The sequence below is a fragment of the Syzygium oleosum genome, unplaced genomic scaffold (genome assembly GCF_021117445.2).
Source record: "Syzygium oleosum isolate NSW1041296 unplaced genomic scaffold, Sole_v2.1 Sole_v2.35, whole genome shotgun sequence".
Taxonomy (NCBI): Eukaryota; Viridiplantae; Streptophyta; class Magnoliopsida; order Myrtales; family Myrtaceae; genus Syzygium; species Syzygium oleosum.
Window position 1 is genome coordinate 1,062,376 of NW_026607519.1, and position 16,210 is coordinate 1,078,585.

Sequence of the window (16,210 nt, forward strand, 5' to 3'; positions counted from 1 at the left end):
GAAGAAGCCTCCAAGCCTAGAAAAATAACTGAGCCGCTCAAGATTTTTCATTTCAAACTCTTGATTGAGATATTGCTAGAGTTTTGTGATCATTGCCAATGAAAACCATGTCATCTACATGTAAAAGTAGCAGAATATACCCATGAGACGTTCGTCGAACAAAGAGAGCATTGTCATAAGAGCTGGCTTTAAATCCAAGGCGTTCCATGGCGGAGCTGAACTTGGAGTAATATGCACGATGAGCCTGCTTTAGTCCATATAATGTCACTTTCTGACTACAGTTTCCCTACTTTTCTACGGAGAATGGCCAACTGAATTTCTGCATCGTCGTCTTCGTCCATTGGCTTTCTTCAAGAGAGAAATGCAAGGAGTTGATAAAGAACCATCGTCAGAATTCGCGATCAATAAGTGAAACTGCCAATTGAGAGAAAGGAGAACAGAAAAACTAAAGAGTTTGTAGGGTTTAAAAGAGCTACCACTGTTAGAGGTTCATATGAGCTCTTTTATGGGGAGAGTCACATGCCACCTAATTTGACATAATAAAATCTATTATAGAATAAGAGTAGCAACACGTCTATATTAATATAATATAATACATATTTTAGAGATATTAGATGCGATTTTCATTTATCTAATCACGTGCATTGTGCACACTTGATTCCATTCTTGTGATGAGATCCGTGTAAATGTCTCGTGACGATTTCATTATCAAAGAGCCCTGAATCAAACAACATGTCTGCTCGAGCTCCCTCATGGTATTAACAACAATTTCAAGATTAGATGAACATAGTGAGAACTGCCTATGCACGATAAAAGAGATCATTATTAAGTCAATCAATAGTACGGGGTGAGAATTTCACACATTCTACGGTTGACCTCTTGACACGTGTATGTGTGGATCCCAGTACCTATACCAATGTCGGATTAATGGCTCAATGTCGGTGCACCTTTTTCCCTGATTATTTTAAGGAAAATATGGAAAGCCCCGAAAGGAGAGAATCTTGGGAGTGGCCCCCATACGACGCAGTTTCGATGCGGAGCTCGGACAGAAGAGAAGACAACCCCGACCATGTCTTCCGTTCCCATGTCGTCGTCCTCATCGTTTTCAGGAATCAGCACCACTAAAATTAACCGAGGAGAAGATCCACTAAATTCTTGGAATGGCGGTGAGCGCATGACGTACCCTTCTTCATAAAGCAAAAAGCTGCAACGTCAATTCGCGGCCTTGAAGTTCGCTCGCTCGCTCGCTCGCTCGCTGGGTGATCTTCCTCAGATCCCAAATCGCGCAGTCAAACGAAAGCTCCATCCTTTCTGTGCGAGAAAAGACACCCCACCTCGACACCCCCTTCGATCCCAAGCGACTGTGATCTGTCCAATTTGAGTGCGTGTAAAGCACCCCTTTCTTTTCCCATCTCACCCATTTCTTGATTCGCCTTAAAGCGTTCTCATTGCGCCCCCCCCCCCCCGGTTTTCTTCTTTTCAAGTCCCATTTGCTTGCGTTGAATAGGCGGGGCCAGTTCGTCATCTGGGTAAGTTCCGTTTCTCTCCGGATTTCGCCCTCGCCCCTAAAGTAGATCTCTTTATGTCGATGTAGATTTGTTCGGTTTCCTTTGTTGGCCCCGGGTGTTGGTCGAGTGAGATCTGCTTATCCCCATTTTGTTTGATTCGATGATGGGTATGTTGTGTAGCTTCAGTGTACTTGGAAATGTGGGTTTTGTTCGGCTTTTTGATCGGGCTTGATTGGGACTTTCGGTGGTGCGAATGTCGATTTAGTTGGTATGTCATGAAAATTGCGTACTTGTATTGTAGATTCATGTTCTTCCAGTGAATTTCGGGCAGTTCTGATATGACTGTAGATTTAAAGGGTGTTATCTCTTAAATTCATATTGAGGATGGTTTGGTTACACCTAGTAGCTCTTAGCACACGTCCAGTGAAAATCTATTTGTTTTCATGTTTCTTCCCTGTGCTGTGGAGTTTAATAGTGTAATCTCTCAAAGATGGACAACCAATTTGGACTACATTTGTTGATGATTTGCTGAATTGTCACGAAGTTGTTGTGAACCCCTCTGAAAAGCAAACCATTTATCCATTTTGTGGTATTGGGCTGGTTTTTGCAGACAAATAGTCTCGAGATTGAAGAGGATTCAAGATGTTTAGGCTTTCACCTCGCAGAAGCCAGAGGTCGAAAGGCTTCAAGGTCAAGCATGCTTTGCAGATCCTTCTTCTGCTTGGCATCTGCATCTGGCTTCTGTACCAAGTGAAGCATTCACAGAATAAGAAGGCGGAGTATGACCAAAGTGCAAAAGCAGCGAACGATATTGTGAAATTTGGTAGAAAGGATCTCAATCCTCAAATGGAGGCTGGAGCTGCCGGCAATAAGGAGGATGAAGAAGAGGACGAAAATAGGAATGACGAAGATCAAAGCAAGTCCGAAGAGAGCCTTGGTTTAGGGGGTAATAGCAATGACGAGATTCAAGAGCATCAAGATCAATCTGGCGTTGGAGCTGAGAGTAGAGAGGATTCCTCAGATGCTGAGAAGGCGAGCGAGGAAAGGACAGAGGATCTGAATGAAGCAAGCAAAGAGAAAGAAGACATTGAATCCCATGACAGGAAGGATGAGATGGAAGGTGGGGAAAAGGTGAATAGTGAGGTCGCAGACAACAACAGTGCTGCGGAGGAAAGTGTAGAGGATGGCCAACAAAAGGAAAGTAAAGAGGAAGGGGAAGGTAAAGAAAACCAGACCGAAGAGAGCAAAATTCAAGAGGTGAGTTCTTCAGATAATCAGGTTGATGATGGAAATGGAGAGCATAATGCGGGAGCGAGGGAGGAACACTACAAAGGGGATGATGCTTCCAGTGCAGTAGCCCATGAATCCGATAATGCAGTAACCAGGGAGAAGCAAGAAGATTTGGAACATTCTGACAAGCAAGAGAGCTCAGAACACGAAGAGAAAAATAATGAAGAGAATAAATCGGATACCTCTGAAGTTGCTGAGGATCATCAAAATGAGACAGTTCATCTCAGTGAAAATAATACAACTGAGAATACTGTTTCTTCTGATGCAGAAGTCCAAAAGGAGGGTTCAGCTGATGGTAATCAGGAGGATAATACGCACCATAGCTCCAGTGAAGCAAGAGAATCTGATGAAGCGAAGACAGAAACATCAGAATCGGCACAGCAGAACAATATAGAATCCACAGATACAACGGGACAAGACAGTGCTGCCCAACAAAATGAAGAAACAAATCATAAAGAATCTAATGAAGATTCTACCCAACAAGATGTACAGTCTGAGAAAACCGATTCAGGGGCTGGCGATGAGCATTCCAGTTCTGGAGCAACGTCTTCCACTACGAGTGATGATGGAGTTGGCGGTACAACAGGACAAGACACTCCTGCCCAACAAAATGAAGATACTAATCATAAAGAATCTAATGAAGATTCTACCCAACAAGATGTACAGTCTAAGAAAGCCAATTCGGGGGCTAGCGATGAGCATTCCACTTCTGGAGAGACACCTTCCACAAGTGATAATGGAGGTGGAGATAACGGAGGATTTGCAGATTCTTCTGGAAATTCTGAACAAACTGTTGAAAGCAATGGATCAGAGGAGAAGGGTTCAGTGCCTGTTGACACAAACCAAAAGGACAGTGCTCAAGGCGAAAATGCCCAAGATAGTGTTGAAAAGGAAAAAGTACAGGAGAATGTTATGACACTGAAACAAAACGAGAATTCAGATGCTGGTGCCAAGGAAGGTGCCGATTCTTCGAACTCCTCGACTCAGCAAGGGAACAATGAATCCTCGGACAACAATAATGCTGAAACAGGCCAGAGTGAGAACACCACCAATGATCAGAGCAATGCGAACGAAAATGCGAAACCAAAGGACAACGCAGGTGCTGGCCAAACGGAAGAACTAAGCTCTAGCGATTCTGCGAAGCATCAAGAGAATAATGATGCATCCTCGAACGCGAATGATAACAATGACGCTGGCTCTAACGGCAATAGTGATGCTGATCAGCAAAATTCCCTGACCTCTGAAGAACAGAAAGAAACAGGGGCAAACACTAATAGTGGTGCTGATGCGACCCAGACTGATTCTGTGGATCCATCAATCTCTCAGGAAATGAAAGAGGCCCGGACAGATTTGGGGACCCTACCAGACACAGGGAATGAAGGAACTAACAGTAAGGATGCAGCAGCAGAGTGAGATCAAGCTTCCTGTGAAGTAGGATTCTGTCTTTTGATCCTATTCTAGGTGATTGGTTTTGTATTACTATTTTTTGAGGTTGGTCGCACAACTGTAAGGTTCTTTGTATGTTTTTGTGCTACGTGGATGCAATATGATATAATTATCATGTCTCTCTGCAACTCTAGTGTTGAGGAAGCTAGGAAAAGTAGTTACATGTGATGGATTAATCTGCGATATCAATGCTATAATCTTTGTTTGTCATAGGTACTTTTCTGAGGTTCCTCACAACTTTGTGCACCTTATTTTGAGTCCTGAAGTATTAGAAATCAAAAGTAAGGCACCTCCGTCGCCAACTTGCCGGGAAAAGTTGTTGGTTGACTGCTTAATTTGCTTGCTGAGGCTCTTTTTGACTGGGTATGTAATCAGCTCGACGTACATTTCATTCGGTCATCTCATAAGTTAGGACGATCTCATGTTTGTAGTAATCTCTTTTCCCTGGCCAAACTGTTTATAGTGTTTTGCTCTCGAGTAAAAGGAGAAAAGTTGCGTTTATCACTTTGACATCAGTAAGTTTGAACTGTGGAGTGTGGTTATTGATTTGTTAGTGTGAGCTTATTTGGGTTTGGCTGTAGATTTTGGCTTTGACTGTCTATTTATGGCTTCACAAGTTCGTGAGGTGCTCAAAGAGCTCTGAACACCAAAATATATGCGTGAAAACAAACATTTATCAAGTATGTTGAAGTAGATGTGGCTCTAGTTGAAGATAAGGTAAGGAAGGCTTGGTGGAGACGATTTGGTCACGTTGAGCCAGGGCTTTCGCGTGCTCAAATGAAGAGATACAAATTATTTTTTTATAAATAAAAAGCAAGGGAGGGACGATCGGTACTACCGACCCCCTCTTGGTCTTACCATAACGTATATAAATTATGAAATATTCAGTTTGAGCCATGATGACTCCGCATCAATTGCGATCGAAAAAGTCCGAAGTTGGCAAAAACGAGCAATAAACTCGAATCCTCCTCTGTCCTTACCAGAAAAAAAGAACTCGAATCCTCTTCTAGTGAGAAGAAACAAAATAACAGTATTGTAGTTACTCATGTCCTCAAGAAAGTTTTAAGTACTCACTAAACATTATTATCCACGTAAACCGATCATTCCACGATAAGTATCATATATTTTCTTATTTTCTTCCAAATTCATGAAAGCCGACATTCCGTAAGTGACTTTGACAGATGGAAATTTGAAATAATTAATTAATGAAAACGATTTTGTATTATCAATAAAAATTCATATTTAAACATTTTCATAGACGATAAAGTAAACATATAAGATCCGCCTAGATCAAAGGTTGAGCTGGGTCGGCAAAGGCCATAGCTGGTCAGTGCAACATCACCAGCCATCGTTGCCTACCGGTCTCGACCATCGTAGAGGTGGGGAAGGGGAAGGGGAAGAGGAGAGAGTCAGAGACGAGTATGGGGAAGATCCAAGGCGGCTCGGTGGTCACCATTGTGGTTGTAGGAAATGCCGAGGAATTGTCGGCGAAGTAGGGGGCGAGGGAAGGCAGATCGGAGGTAGAAGTCTTGCTCGAGTCTCTCTATCTCAACCCGTCAACCGGTATCTACTTGAGGAAGAACAATTTATTGATAACGAATCCAGGAATTCAAATGAAAACAATCCACCACGTCCATCAAACTTTATTGAACTACCCAGGGAAGTGTGATGAACAGAAAAACAAGAACCTGAAAGGAAAAGGAAATTCCCAATTACACGATCCACACACCGCATTTGACTCATGGCAATGGTTCTTGCATCAAAACTAAAGATGTCTGAGCAAAGGAATTTGCTAAGCAAGGGTGACTTCCTAACAGATCCATGTTACTCGTGATCATGGTGGTGCTTGGTTTCAAAAAGTCCGTCAGGACCTGAAAACACAACAAAAAATACCGTAAGGGAAAAGTACACATAGGATTCCTGAATCAAGACACCGAAAAGGGGTAACCATCTCTGCAGCCGTGCCACACTATTCATTTGACAAGAACAAGAGACTTCAATACAAAAGAAAAAAGATGGCTAAATCCTCGGTACAAATTAAAAAAAAAAAATTTAGGTTTAAGATAGATAGAGACCCTTCTTATCGACAAGACAAATCGAAAATTTCAACGGAGCAATAAAGAAACAGAAACAAAAAAAACATAATCGTGCACATGCATTATTTATCCAGCTTCTAAGACCTCTCTTACAACAATGTCCCTGCACATGCACAGCTACGTACCCATCAAGGTCCTGATAAGTTAAAATCAGGATTCTAAGACAACTATTTCTTCTTCTGTCACTGTCACAAGGATCAAAAAAAGAAAGATATGGAAATCGTTGAGAACAGTTGAATGGTTCTATCTCACAGCATTACCCAGAGTAATAAATCCAAAGCTCGGATTCCAAGTTTCCCAATGTTGTTCTCACTATAACCAGATCACTAGCTGAGAAAACTCCAATAATTTGATATAAAAGAAAAAGGTTGGGGGTGGGTTTGGAAGCATTAAGTTCATTCCAACAACCAATCTGCCAAGAATAATACATTCAATTTGCCGACTCATAAGATGATCCAGTGAAAGTTTGACTTTTTCTTACTAAAACATTTTCCACATTCAAGTCAACAATGTTTTGATAACCTAGATATGACTATTCGGACATTCCATCAGATTATAAGATCAGATCAAAGTCCATAAGTTGTAGCAGCAAAGAAGCAAAATATTATCACAGCTCGATGTGTAACAATTTCTGCGAAAAATGCATTCAATGCTCAACAATGCAAATTTCTGTGTGCGAGTGCATGCAGGGCGCTTGTGTGCAGGCAGGTGGGAGTATGCGAGAGAGAGAGAGAGAGAGGTGTTTTTGTAAGAATGTGAGGATAGAGGAAAAAACAAAAAGCTAAGCATGCTAAACAAGGTAGTCTTAGAAAGTAACCAAAACCTAGTGGCTAGTTTTGCTGTCACGGTATCAGTTGAAAAGATCCAACTGGATCACAAGTAGTCTAACTTCTAAGTAATAACAACTTACGCAGATTCAATTTCAAGATGTCAGTCTGACAAACTGATAACTTACTTATTATGGTGCATTCAACTAAACCAATGGGAACTGCAATTGAGACCTCATAACTAAATTTTAGCTTTCTGGAAAAATAAGGCTACAAATTACTTGCTTCACAAAGTTGATGCTTTCAATAACCAAAATTTTTTTTGCACTTGCAGACACTATGGTATTACTTATGAGACACTATATCATAATCACTCAAAAGTTAGCCCAAAAACATTTACTTCAATGAACCGGTATATTACATGACCCTTATGCCTAGATTGAGATTTCCAAGAAGGATAGCAATGCTCTAAGCAGGGCAAAGTTTCACCAGAATGAACAAAACCATCCATAATTGCACAGGGAGGCAACCTAAGAGATAACAATCAACCCAGTTTCCATTTTTCTAAGCATCTAAGAAATGATATCTGGTCAGCAGAATACTCTTCACTGAAGACTAGTTCCGCTTTACCCTCACAAAACTGAAACAAGTAATGTGTCCCAGAGTAGCTACATTACCTATCATCTACTTCAACATATATTTGGTCTCATTTCCATTTTCACTTCCGCAGTCAACATCAACCTAGTTGCTAGTAACACACATCCTAATTTGCCTCAACATTTCCTAGAATAGGCAAATATTGATATCAGTTCATTTGTGCTAACACAGCAACTTCACTTCTAGGTATGCCTCCTCTATGATATCGAAACTTAGTTACAACAATCAGATTTTAAAGGGCAAACCTACGATTCCACATTTACAATGTTGAAAGTTGAATAGCATGTGCCTAATCTTATGATATTCCAAAAATTGCTGAAGATGCGGAATAACAAATGTAAGGTTTCCAATAAAAAGCAAATATTAATAGTCCCCAGTCAAACAATGAAAAGATATTCAAATGTACAATCTGACAGACACTCAAAAGTCCATAGGGCCATATAGGTGCTAATAAAGCCAATACACATAAAGGAGAGCCATATTTGATATGATACATTCAGACATCAGGTCTGCACACATGAGTTACCACATCAGGAAGGATAAGATTAAGTTAGCAATGTGATGAATTATACATACCCCATGGGAACTCTTTATTGCGGATGTGCATGTATGGGTACGGCTGCAAAACATGCCAAGGAAACAGACTTGGTAAGCCCCACCACAACTATATTTCATTAGAAACAAAAAGAAATGTGCATTGCAAAATTGATCTTTGAGAAGGAAAAGCCCTGAACAAGCATTAGAAACATCAGGACTAATAGCAGGAACTAAAAGTTGCCCAACTGCTCTTGTCAAATATACGAGACTCAGGAAACCTTAAAAAAGAGTACAATAGGCACAGTGGCAGTTGATTCCTAGGAAAGAACGCTTACAGGAGGCTCATCAAAATGATGATGTCCCTTGGACAGGTTATAAATCGCCAAAATCGTGCACGTCACAATACCAGCATATGTTATCTTCTCCCACTTCGCCGTCTCATCTGTTAATTAAAAAAAAAAAATTAGCAAAACCGAATTCACCATTGACCACTGTAGCCAGAAATTGCAACAGCTTCAGACAACAGGTCGCCCTGAAACCTTTCGACTTCGAATTTTTCGCAAAGGAACCATCTCGCTACACTCCAGAATCTCCAGATTGGCAGACCGCATTCTCCAATCTACATTTCCTCATCCATAGAAAGATCGTTCAAGCTTCACAGCCGAAGCGGCGAAAAAGGGAAGAAACGATGCCCCAGGAATCGAGTACGATGGAAAAAAAAGTCCGCTTTTACATGTCAATCATAAGGTCCCCACACCTCCATCACAGCTTCAGCAGCAGCAGAAAGGATCACCCACGCATCTCTACCACATCAAAATCAGGGAATTCGACTACATCGACCCGAAACCCTAACATCGAATCGAGCCCCCCGCGCGCGATAAAATCAAAACCCTAGAACCAACGCCCCCAAGCAGCACCAAAGAACTCAACGATCGGACCAGAATCAATCGGATCAGCACCAAAACAACCAAAATCCAATCTGAACAACAATCGAACGTGAGGGAGGGGGGAAGGGGAGGAGCATACGGGCATCGTCGTGAGCGGAGGAAGCGAAGCTGCGCTTGGGCACGGAGGAGGGGCGGGAGCCACCGCGAAGAGAGGTTCGGAGAAGAGCAGATCGCGCCATCGCCATCGCCATTTCCGTTTCTTCTGACCCGTTCGCTTGGAAGACCGCTCTGAGACGCCCCCCCTGTTTGGCTGCACCCTCTTATTTATTATACTCAAAAAAGTATTTGTAATTGCAAGAGAAGATACATTACTCTTTATAGAGTCAGGAAAAAAAGAAAAAAACCCGGACCAGACCGGACCGAACCGAACTGGTGGTCCCGAGAGAATTGGTAAATATCGGTCCAGTTCTTGGTTCTAGCTGTAAACCCACCCACCCGGATCACTCGGATATGAGAAGATCGAATTTTTTCTTTAATTATTATTATTCCAGATTTTCAAAACCTGATTTCCATTCTTTTCTCGCTTGGGCTCTTAGTCATGCACGCTCGTTGTTCTTGCCTCTTACCGTCACTTCTCTCGGTCTGAGTCACGCAGCGCTCACGCCTCTCGGACTTGGTTCTTGATGATCATTATAGATTTGTTCGTGGAGATGATCGTCGTGTTTAGCTTATCACGAGCTCGTTCTATTAACATTGTTCATGTAGTAGTTTAGAGTATGCAACAACACTTACAGTCACGAAGAGAATAGGACAAAAAAAAAAAAGGTGATACGACTAGCTCCTATACCTGCTCGAGTGGATCTAGGATCAGGTGGGCCGGTTCGGCTCACCCTGAAACCGATCACTTTTAATTCTTTTCTTGGATAATTGCATAAATTGCAAGAGAAGCAATTTATTATTTTCTATAGATTTTGCTAAGCAATTGTTGACAGATCAAATAGCAAAAATTGTAGCTTTTAATATCTTAGAAGTTCTCTTTTTTCTGGACATGCATCACCACACTTGATTTTTTCTAAACTATAAAACTTTCTCTAAAGGATGATTGCTCAAAATTCCCGTCATCTTTGGATCGGTTTGCAATAGCTCTTGAACTTTCAAAAATTATAAATTGCATTCCCGGAACTGCACCCTCGAGCATTAACGCGCAAATTTTGAATAGCTACAAATGAGAAAAATTAGTTAATCTATTTTCAAGCAACGCTTAACAACTTCGATGGCAAAAAATTAGCAACCGCAACAAAAAATGAAGTTTGGGAGAGTCATTTGTAAATTTTTAAAACTTGCATAATGGTGCTTAATTTCAGGGAGGTAATTTATTATTGGGTTAATATCATGAAAAATCCCAAACCGGTACATATGTAACAAATTTACCCCAAACTTATTTTTTAACCGCAAAAAACCACAAACTAGTATTCATGTGACAAGTATACCAAAAACTAATTTTTTGACCATAAAAAACCCTAAACTGGTACACTTTTTACAAATGTACACTTCGTTAATTTCCGTTAAATTAGATTAATATCATGAAAAATCACAAAATGGTACACCTGTGATAAATGGAGAGTAAAAGCCCAAATCAATATACATGTTAATTGCCACGTATCATCCGACTCAACAATTTGACAGTAAAATTTAACGGAACCTAACGGAGGATAAATTTATCACAAGTGTAACAGTTTGAGGTTTTTTGTGGTATTATCCCTTTATTATTTTGCAGAGTTTAGGGCTATTGCACAACAATACCAAAAGTTACGGAAATTTTGAGCAATTCTCTACTTTTTAAGATGGGTTTGTGGGACCTGTTAACTTATATTTCAGAGTAGACCTCCTTCTGATTTTTACTTAGTACCTAAAACCCCAGTACACATAAACCAATAATATAATGGACCAATTAAGATGCACATCAGAGCCCCAAATCAATAGGAACCATATTAGAACATTTGCACATAGGTTATGAGAAACATAAATTGTATTATTCGGCTCATTCAGACTTGTATATTTGTTACTTGAACGTTAGGTGTGTTCTTTGAAAAAAGCTGTATCCTAACCCTATATCGGAAAGAGCAACTTAAAAAAGGAGACATTTTCAGTGGCTACCTTTCTTACTTGGGAAGAGAAATGTGGAGAGTTCGATTCCCCACCTTCTCAGAAAGGGTTAGGGGTAGGAACACCTAGCTTCAGCTGTAGGTTTCTTGCAAAGAGGTTTGACAAAAGTTTGAGAATGAATTGAGAGTTAGAATATGACAAAAAAAAAGAAGAAGAGGGGGGAGACAGTTGGCTAATATATATTTATTAAACTTCTAATCAGTCTATTATCGCTGGTTGTCTCCTCTCAAGACTTGTTGTCTCTTGTTTAAGAGGAGAGACTGACTGAATCATGTAAAATACAATTTAAGATAGGCCAACAATCTCTCCCCTAGTTCAGCTGAAGTTGATTACTCCTCACCAACTTTTGCTTCACGAGGATTACAATGTTTATCATCAGTTTGGCTAATGACAGAGACAGAGGCATCAATAGCTTTAGGGCAAGGAGTTGAACGTGAAGCGTCTGATGCCATGAGCTCCATCCTTCTCTTGTCCACCTTTTCCTTGAGATCTGTCAGCGCCTCCTTGAATACCATTAGCTGCTCCATGCTAAGGTTTTGGATTTCCGAAGGTATAACATGTGTGAGAATGAGCTGTAAAATATATTTATGATTGTAATTAGCTAGAATCAAGGATTATAGTTAGCTAGTTTAGAGGATATATTTTTAAGATTCTTTTTTTTTTGTATATATATACGCTTCTAGGTCATTGTAAACTTAATAAGAAGAAATACAGAAAAGTGAGGAACGTGGTTTTCTTCCTCGAAATATCATTGTGTTAACAACATGCTGTAGCTCTTTTGCCCGTTTCTTTGCTGCTTTCAGTTGCTCGAGCACATCTACATATTGTTTGTTCAGTTCAACTAGGGTTTGGTCTCCATTAGTTTGAGACTGTTGAGAACCAGCAGTACAAGCCGTCTTTGGATGCTCAAACCTGTCTAAAACTGCACCCACAGAAGGGTGTCCAAAGGAGAAAAGCTTGCCGCTAGAAGAGAAGAGAATAATGGACATCCCAGCAGCACGAAGAGTGCACAGTTCACTTACTTTCTTGAAAAGCCCTGGTCGACGTTTAGAGAAGGCTACTTATCGTGCATTGACACCCTCGATTGTCTGTGTCGCTCGGGTTGTTTTGCCCTTCGTTGTGCACACTGCAAAATCAATGTAAATTCAAATGATACTGCGAGAACAGAGAAATGACCATTTGTTAGATTTTACAGGCCAAAGGAATGCTCAAAATAATGCACCTCCCCCTCTTTGATTGATACTTCTGATTTGGCTTTCCATATATTACCGTGCGTTTTAAGAGGTTTAATGATGAAGATGTCGTTTTCCGTCAATTAGATGAAAGTGTAATCCTCACTACATTCAAAAGTTGGCATCCCTTTAACGTCTCTTACTAGCTAATAATATGGATAAAAATATGTTGAAAATATGTCTCGGATTTGAGCTCGTAAAGGAAATCCAATTCTAGTAGGTTTTCTAGTTCAAAGAGGTCTCCTAAAAGGGATTTTCTATTTTGAATACAAATTATATGAATAATATATGAAATTCTACTCGCTTATTACGTATCGGGGGCAAAACAATATGAGTTTTCTTTTTGTGAGTTTTCTAGAGTAAGTTATTTGTGAGAGATTGTGAGATAGTTTGTTTTACTACTGTAATTTAGGGCTGTAAAACACTTGAGCTATTGAGCAATTGTAGAATCAGCATTACACAGCTTACATAGCTCAGGGTAAACCCTTGTGGACCCAAACACCCTTGAATATAAGGTTCTCTTGCTCATGCTCATGCCCGTACGAATTGGCTAATCATTCTCTCGTAGCTTGCGATTCAATCATCGTAATATTAACATCACTTGTTGGTTAAACTCAATCAAGAACATGCAAATCTTTTCACGTTTCGAGATGTTACAATCTTTCATTATAATTTCTACGCTGGCAGAGGAGTTGTATGGTCACTCATCCAAGACAGAGAAGAGATCAAATCCTTCATGTGCTCCAAACTTTCTTGAGTTTCATGTACTAAAAGTTTCCTGCCGGGTCGCCCTTCTCCGCCCTTTTGTTCTATCAAAACAAATTTCCCGACGCACGAAAATTTGAAATAAACCGCTTCATGTTTCTTGAAGCTCGCATCTGCATTGAAGGCCTAGAGATATCAAGCCTCGATTAATGGATGCCCCAAGGAAAATTTAGTGTGTTATCGTTACCTTCAACAGTAGAACTTGTAGCTTGATAAGCAACGAAGTGGAGAATTGGCCTAACCCGTGTGAATCGAAAACTCATCTTTGCAGGCCACAAAGGAAAAATGGTTGGATTCGTCCCAAAAGATCCTTGTGGAGGAGTAACAACTACAAAGGAAATTGAGGAATCGTCATGGTCGGGACGAGCTCTATTTGCTGGAGTATCGAAATAAGGGAAGTGCAAAACAAACAGCCATAACGGGAAAGAGAGAAGCGAGGTTATTTTAGTCCGTTTCGGCAAGAGGGTTGTGTACTTAGCCTAAACGACTGTGGAAATAGATCTGCCCTTAGTTATCTTATAAGAAAATAAAGTGAGAGGAATTGAAAGTCAAAAAAATATAAAAGGAATTTTTTTTGGTCAGTAAAAAACATATATTTTTATATATTTGTATTATAAAAAAAAATATAAAAGGTTGTTGCAACTTTCTTTTCTGTGTGATTGCAGAGCAAAAATATGGCCCTAGTAGTTAACAAGTCATGTTTTCCTCAATTTTTGATCGGAGGAAAACTTAATCCTTAACTAACACTTAAAAGGAAATTCTGTATGAAGTACATTTCCTTTTATTTGTTTGCAATTTTAGGATGAGAAAAGTATAAAGGATTAGAAGAAGTTTTCATTCTTTTACTTCACATTCCATCCTTTTTTTTCTATTCAAATAAATAAAAGATGTGACCATTTATAAGATTTTACATGTCAAAGCAGTGCTTAATGTAATGCACCACTCCGTCTTTAAAAGGTAACTCTTATCTAACTTTCCATCTATGACATGCGTTTTAATACGTTTGATTATAAGCATGTCGTTTTCCGTCAATAGACGAAAGAGTAATCCTCTCAACATTCAAAAGTTGGCATCCCTATAATGTCTATTGCTAGCTAATAATGTGGATAAGAATTTGTTCAGAATATGTATTGATATGAGCTTGTAAAGAAAATTCAACCCAAGTAGATTTCCTAGTTTGAGTAGGTCTCCTACAAGGGATTTCCCATTTTGAATACTAATATGTGTGTGTATATATTAAAGGACTTGGCTAGTATAACGGCATCGTTACAAGAAATTTGTAACACTGCAAGAAAGACCAATAGGTCCAACATAAAATCAAAGCTCTAGATCAATAGGCCCAATATAACATTAACATCGTTGCACTTGGTTATGAGAAGTATAACTTGTCCTATTCACCTAATCTAGATTTATTTATTCGTTACTTTAATGCTAGTTCTATTCTTTGAAAAATTGCTATCGTGACAGTATATCGAAAAAGCAACTTAAAAGAAAAACATCTTTATTGCTTATTGTATCCTCAAGACTTCTCTGTTGTTTAAGAGGAGAGATTGACTGAATCATGTAAAATACAATTTAAGATAGGCCAACAATCTCTCCCCTAGTTCCGCTAAAATTGACTACTCCTCACCAACATTTCCTTCACGAGGATCACAATGTTTATCATCAGTTTGGCTGACGACAGCGGCACCAATAGCTCTTGCGCAAGGAGTTGGAGTTGAAGCTTCTAATGCCAAAAACTCCATCCTTCTCTTGTCCACCTTTTCCTTGAGATCTGCGAGCGCCTTCTTTAATACCATTAGCTGGTCGAAACTAAGATTTTCAATTTCCAGAGGCTTAACATGTTGAAGCTCTTTTGCCCGTTTCTTTTCAGCTTTCAGTCGCTCGAGCACATCTGCATATCGTCTGTTCAGTTCAACTAAGGTTTGGTCTCCATTAGTTTGAGCCTGTCGAGTGACAGTAGGACAAGCCGTCTGTGAATGCTCAAACCTGTCTAGGACTGCACCCACAGACGGGTGTCCAAAGGAGAAAGGCTTGCCGCTGGGAGAGAAGAGAATAATGGCCATCTCGGCAGCACAAAGAGTGCATAGTTCAGTTGCTTTCTTGAACAGCCCTGATCGCCGTTTCGAGAAGGCAACTCGTCCCGCAGCGGCAGCCTCAATCATCGTCTTCGCTCCAGTTGTTTTGCCCTTCATGTCTCACGCTGCAAAAATCAATGTAAATTCAAATGACATTGAGAGAATAATGAAAAGAGGTCACCATTTATAGGATTTTACAGGCCAAAGCAATGCTTATAATAATGCAGCACTCCCTCTTTGATTGGTAATTCTGAATTGGCTTTCCATGTATTAGCATGCCTTTTAAGAGGTTTAATGATAAGTATGTCGTTTTCCGTCCAATTGACGAAGGTGTAATCCTCTCAACATGGCTAAGTTGGCATCCCTTTAATGTCTATTGCTAGTTAATACCACAGATAAGAATCCATAACGGACTTAATCAACGAGTCCATTCAGCATGAAAGGAAATTATTCTCGTTCATGGGAAAAATTAAAATTTTCTGTGCTCAATTGCACGAATGGCTTAAGCTTTGGAACAATCATATATTTCCCACATATCTAGAGAAAATTTATTAGTAAAAAGTTTTTATTATTTACTTCAATTGTACGTTCTTCATCCATAAAACCATCAAATTAATTTATGAAGGAGTAAGTAACTGTGGCGATCCTCCCAAAGCGGTCAGGGAAGCGGGTTTGGAGGCATTGCCAAAGGTAGACCAACGGTCTCTAATTGGCATGACTTCTCACAAACAATTATCTCGTGTGACGTTGTGATTTTTATTTTAGTTGAATTTATCCTATG

At 39.9% G+C, this 16,210-nt stretch overlaps 4 protein-coding genes across 5 annotated transcripts; 1 reads left to right on the forward strand and 3 right to left on the reverse strand.

Annotated features, from left to right (window-relative positions):
• The first annotated feature begins 1,014 nt into the window (after positions 1 to 1,014).
• LOC115676811 (uncharacterized) lies at positions 1,015 to 4,454 on the forward strand. 2 transcript variants are annotated; one of them, XM_030599825.2, is made up of 2 exons: positions 1,015 to 1,529; positions 2,119 to 4,454. In XM_030599825.2, the coding sequence occupies exon 2, from the start codon at positions 2,151 to 2,153 to the stop codon at positions 4,209 to 4,211; it is 2,061 nt and encodes a 686-aa protein (XP_030455685.1). In that variant the 5' UTR covers positions 1,015 to 1,529; positions 2,119 to 2,150; the 3' UTR covers positions 4,212 to 4,454. The 2 variants fall into 2 exon arrangements, with proteins under 2 accessions (XP_030455685.1, XP_056161174.1); XM_056305199.1 differs by lacking the exon at positions 1,015 to 1,529 and adding an exon at positions 1,757 to 1,776.
• Positions 4,455 to 5,852: 1,398 nt separating this feature from the next.
• LOC115676812 (cytochrome c oxidase subunit 6a, mitochondrial) lies at positions 5,853 to 9,503 on the reverse strand. The gene is made up of 4 exons (XM_030599828.2): positions 9,328 to 9,503; positions 8,637 to 8,743; positions 8,341 to 8,383; positions 5,853 to 6,115 (listed from the first exon to the last, which is right to left on the reverse strand). The coding sequence occupies exons 1-4, from the start codon at positions 9,437 to 9,439 to the stop codon at positions 6,069 to 6,071; spliced, it is 309 nt and encodes a 102-aa protein (XP_030455688.1). The 5' UTR covers positions 9,440 to 9,503; the 3' UTR covers positions 5,853 to 6,068.
• A 2,180-nt stretch (positions 9,504 to 11,683) lies between these two features.
• On the reverse strand, positions 11,684 to 12,343 carry LOC130135600 (agamous-like MADS-box protein AGL61). The gene is made up of 2 exons (XM_056305137.1): positions 12,119 to 12,343; positions 11,684 to 11,926 (listed from the first exon to the last, which is right to left on the reverse strand). The coding sequence occupies exons 1-2, from the start codon at positions 12,341 to 12,343 to the stop codon at positions 11,684 to 11,686; spliced, it is 468 nt and encodes a 155-aa protein (XP_056161112.1).
• Positions 12,344 to 14,970: 2,627 nt separating this feature from the next.
• LOC115676833 (agamous-like MADS-box protein AGL62) lies at positions 14,971 to 15,546 on the reverse strand. Its single transcript, XM_030599843.2, has one exon. It carries the CDS (start codon positions 15,544 to 15,546, stop codon positions 14,971 to 14,973), a length of 576 nt encoding a protein of 191 aa, XP_030455703.2.
• Between the last annotated feature and the right edge of the window lie 664 nt (positions 15,547 to 16,210).

Coding starts and splice junctions, on each gene's coding strand:
- LOC115676811 (XM_030599825.2), top strand. CDS start 2,151: ATGTTTAGGCTTTCACCTCGCAGAAGCCAGAGGTCGAAAGGCTTCAAG.
- LOC115676812 (XM_030599828.2), bottom strand. CDS start 9,439: ATGGCGATGGCGATGGCGCGATCTGCTCTTCTCCGAACCTCTCTTCGC. Junction 8,744..9,327: donor CTCCGCTCACGACGATGCCC/GTATGCTCCTCC, acceptor TTTAATTAACAG/ATGAGACGGCGAAGTGGGAG. Junction 6,116..8,340: donor CAATAAAGAGTTCCCATGGG/GTATGTATAATT, acceptor TTGTGTTTTCAG/GTCCTGACGGACTTTTTGAA.
- LOC130135600 (XM_056305137.1), bottom strand. CDS start 12,343: ATGTCCATTATTCTCTTCTCTTCTAGCGGCAAGCTTTTCTCCTTTGGA. Junction 11,927..12,118: donor GGGCAAAAGAGCTACAGCAT/GTTGTTAACACA, acceptor TATATTTTACAG/CTCATTCTCACACATGTTAT.
- LOC115676833 (XM_030599843.2), bottom strand. CDS start 15,546: ATGAAGGGCAAAACAACTGGAGCGAAGACGATGATTGAGGCTGCCGCT.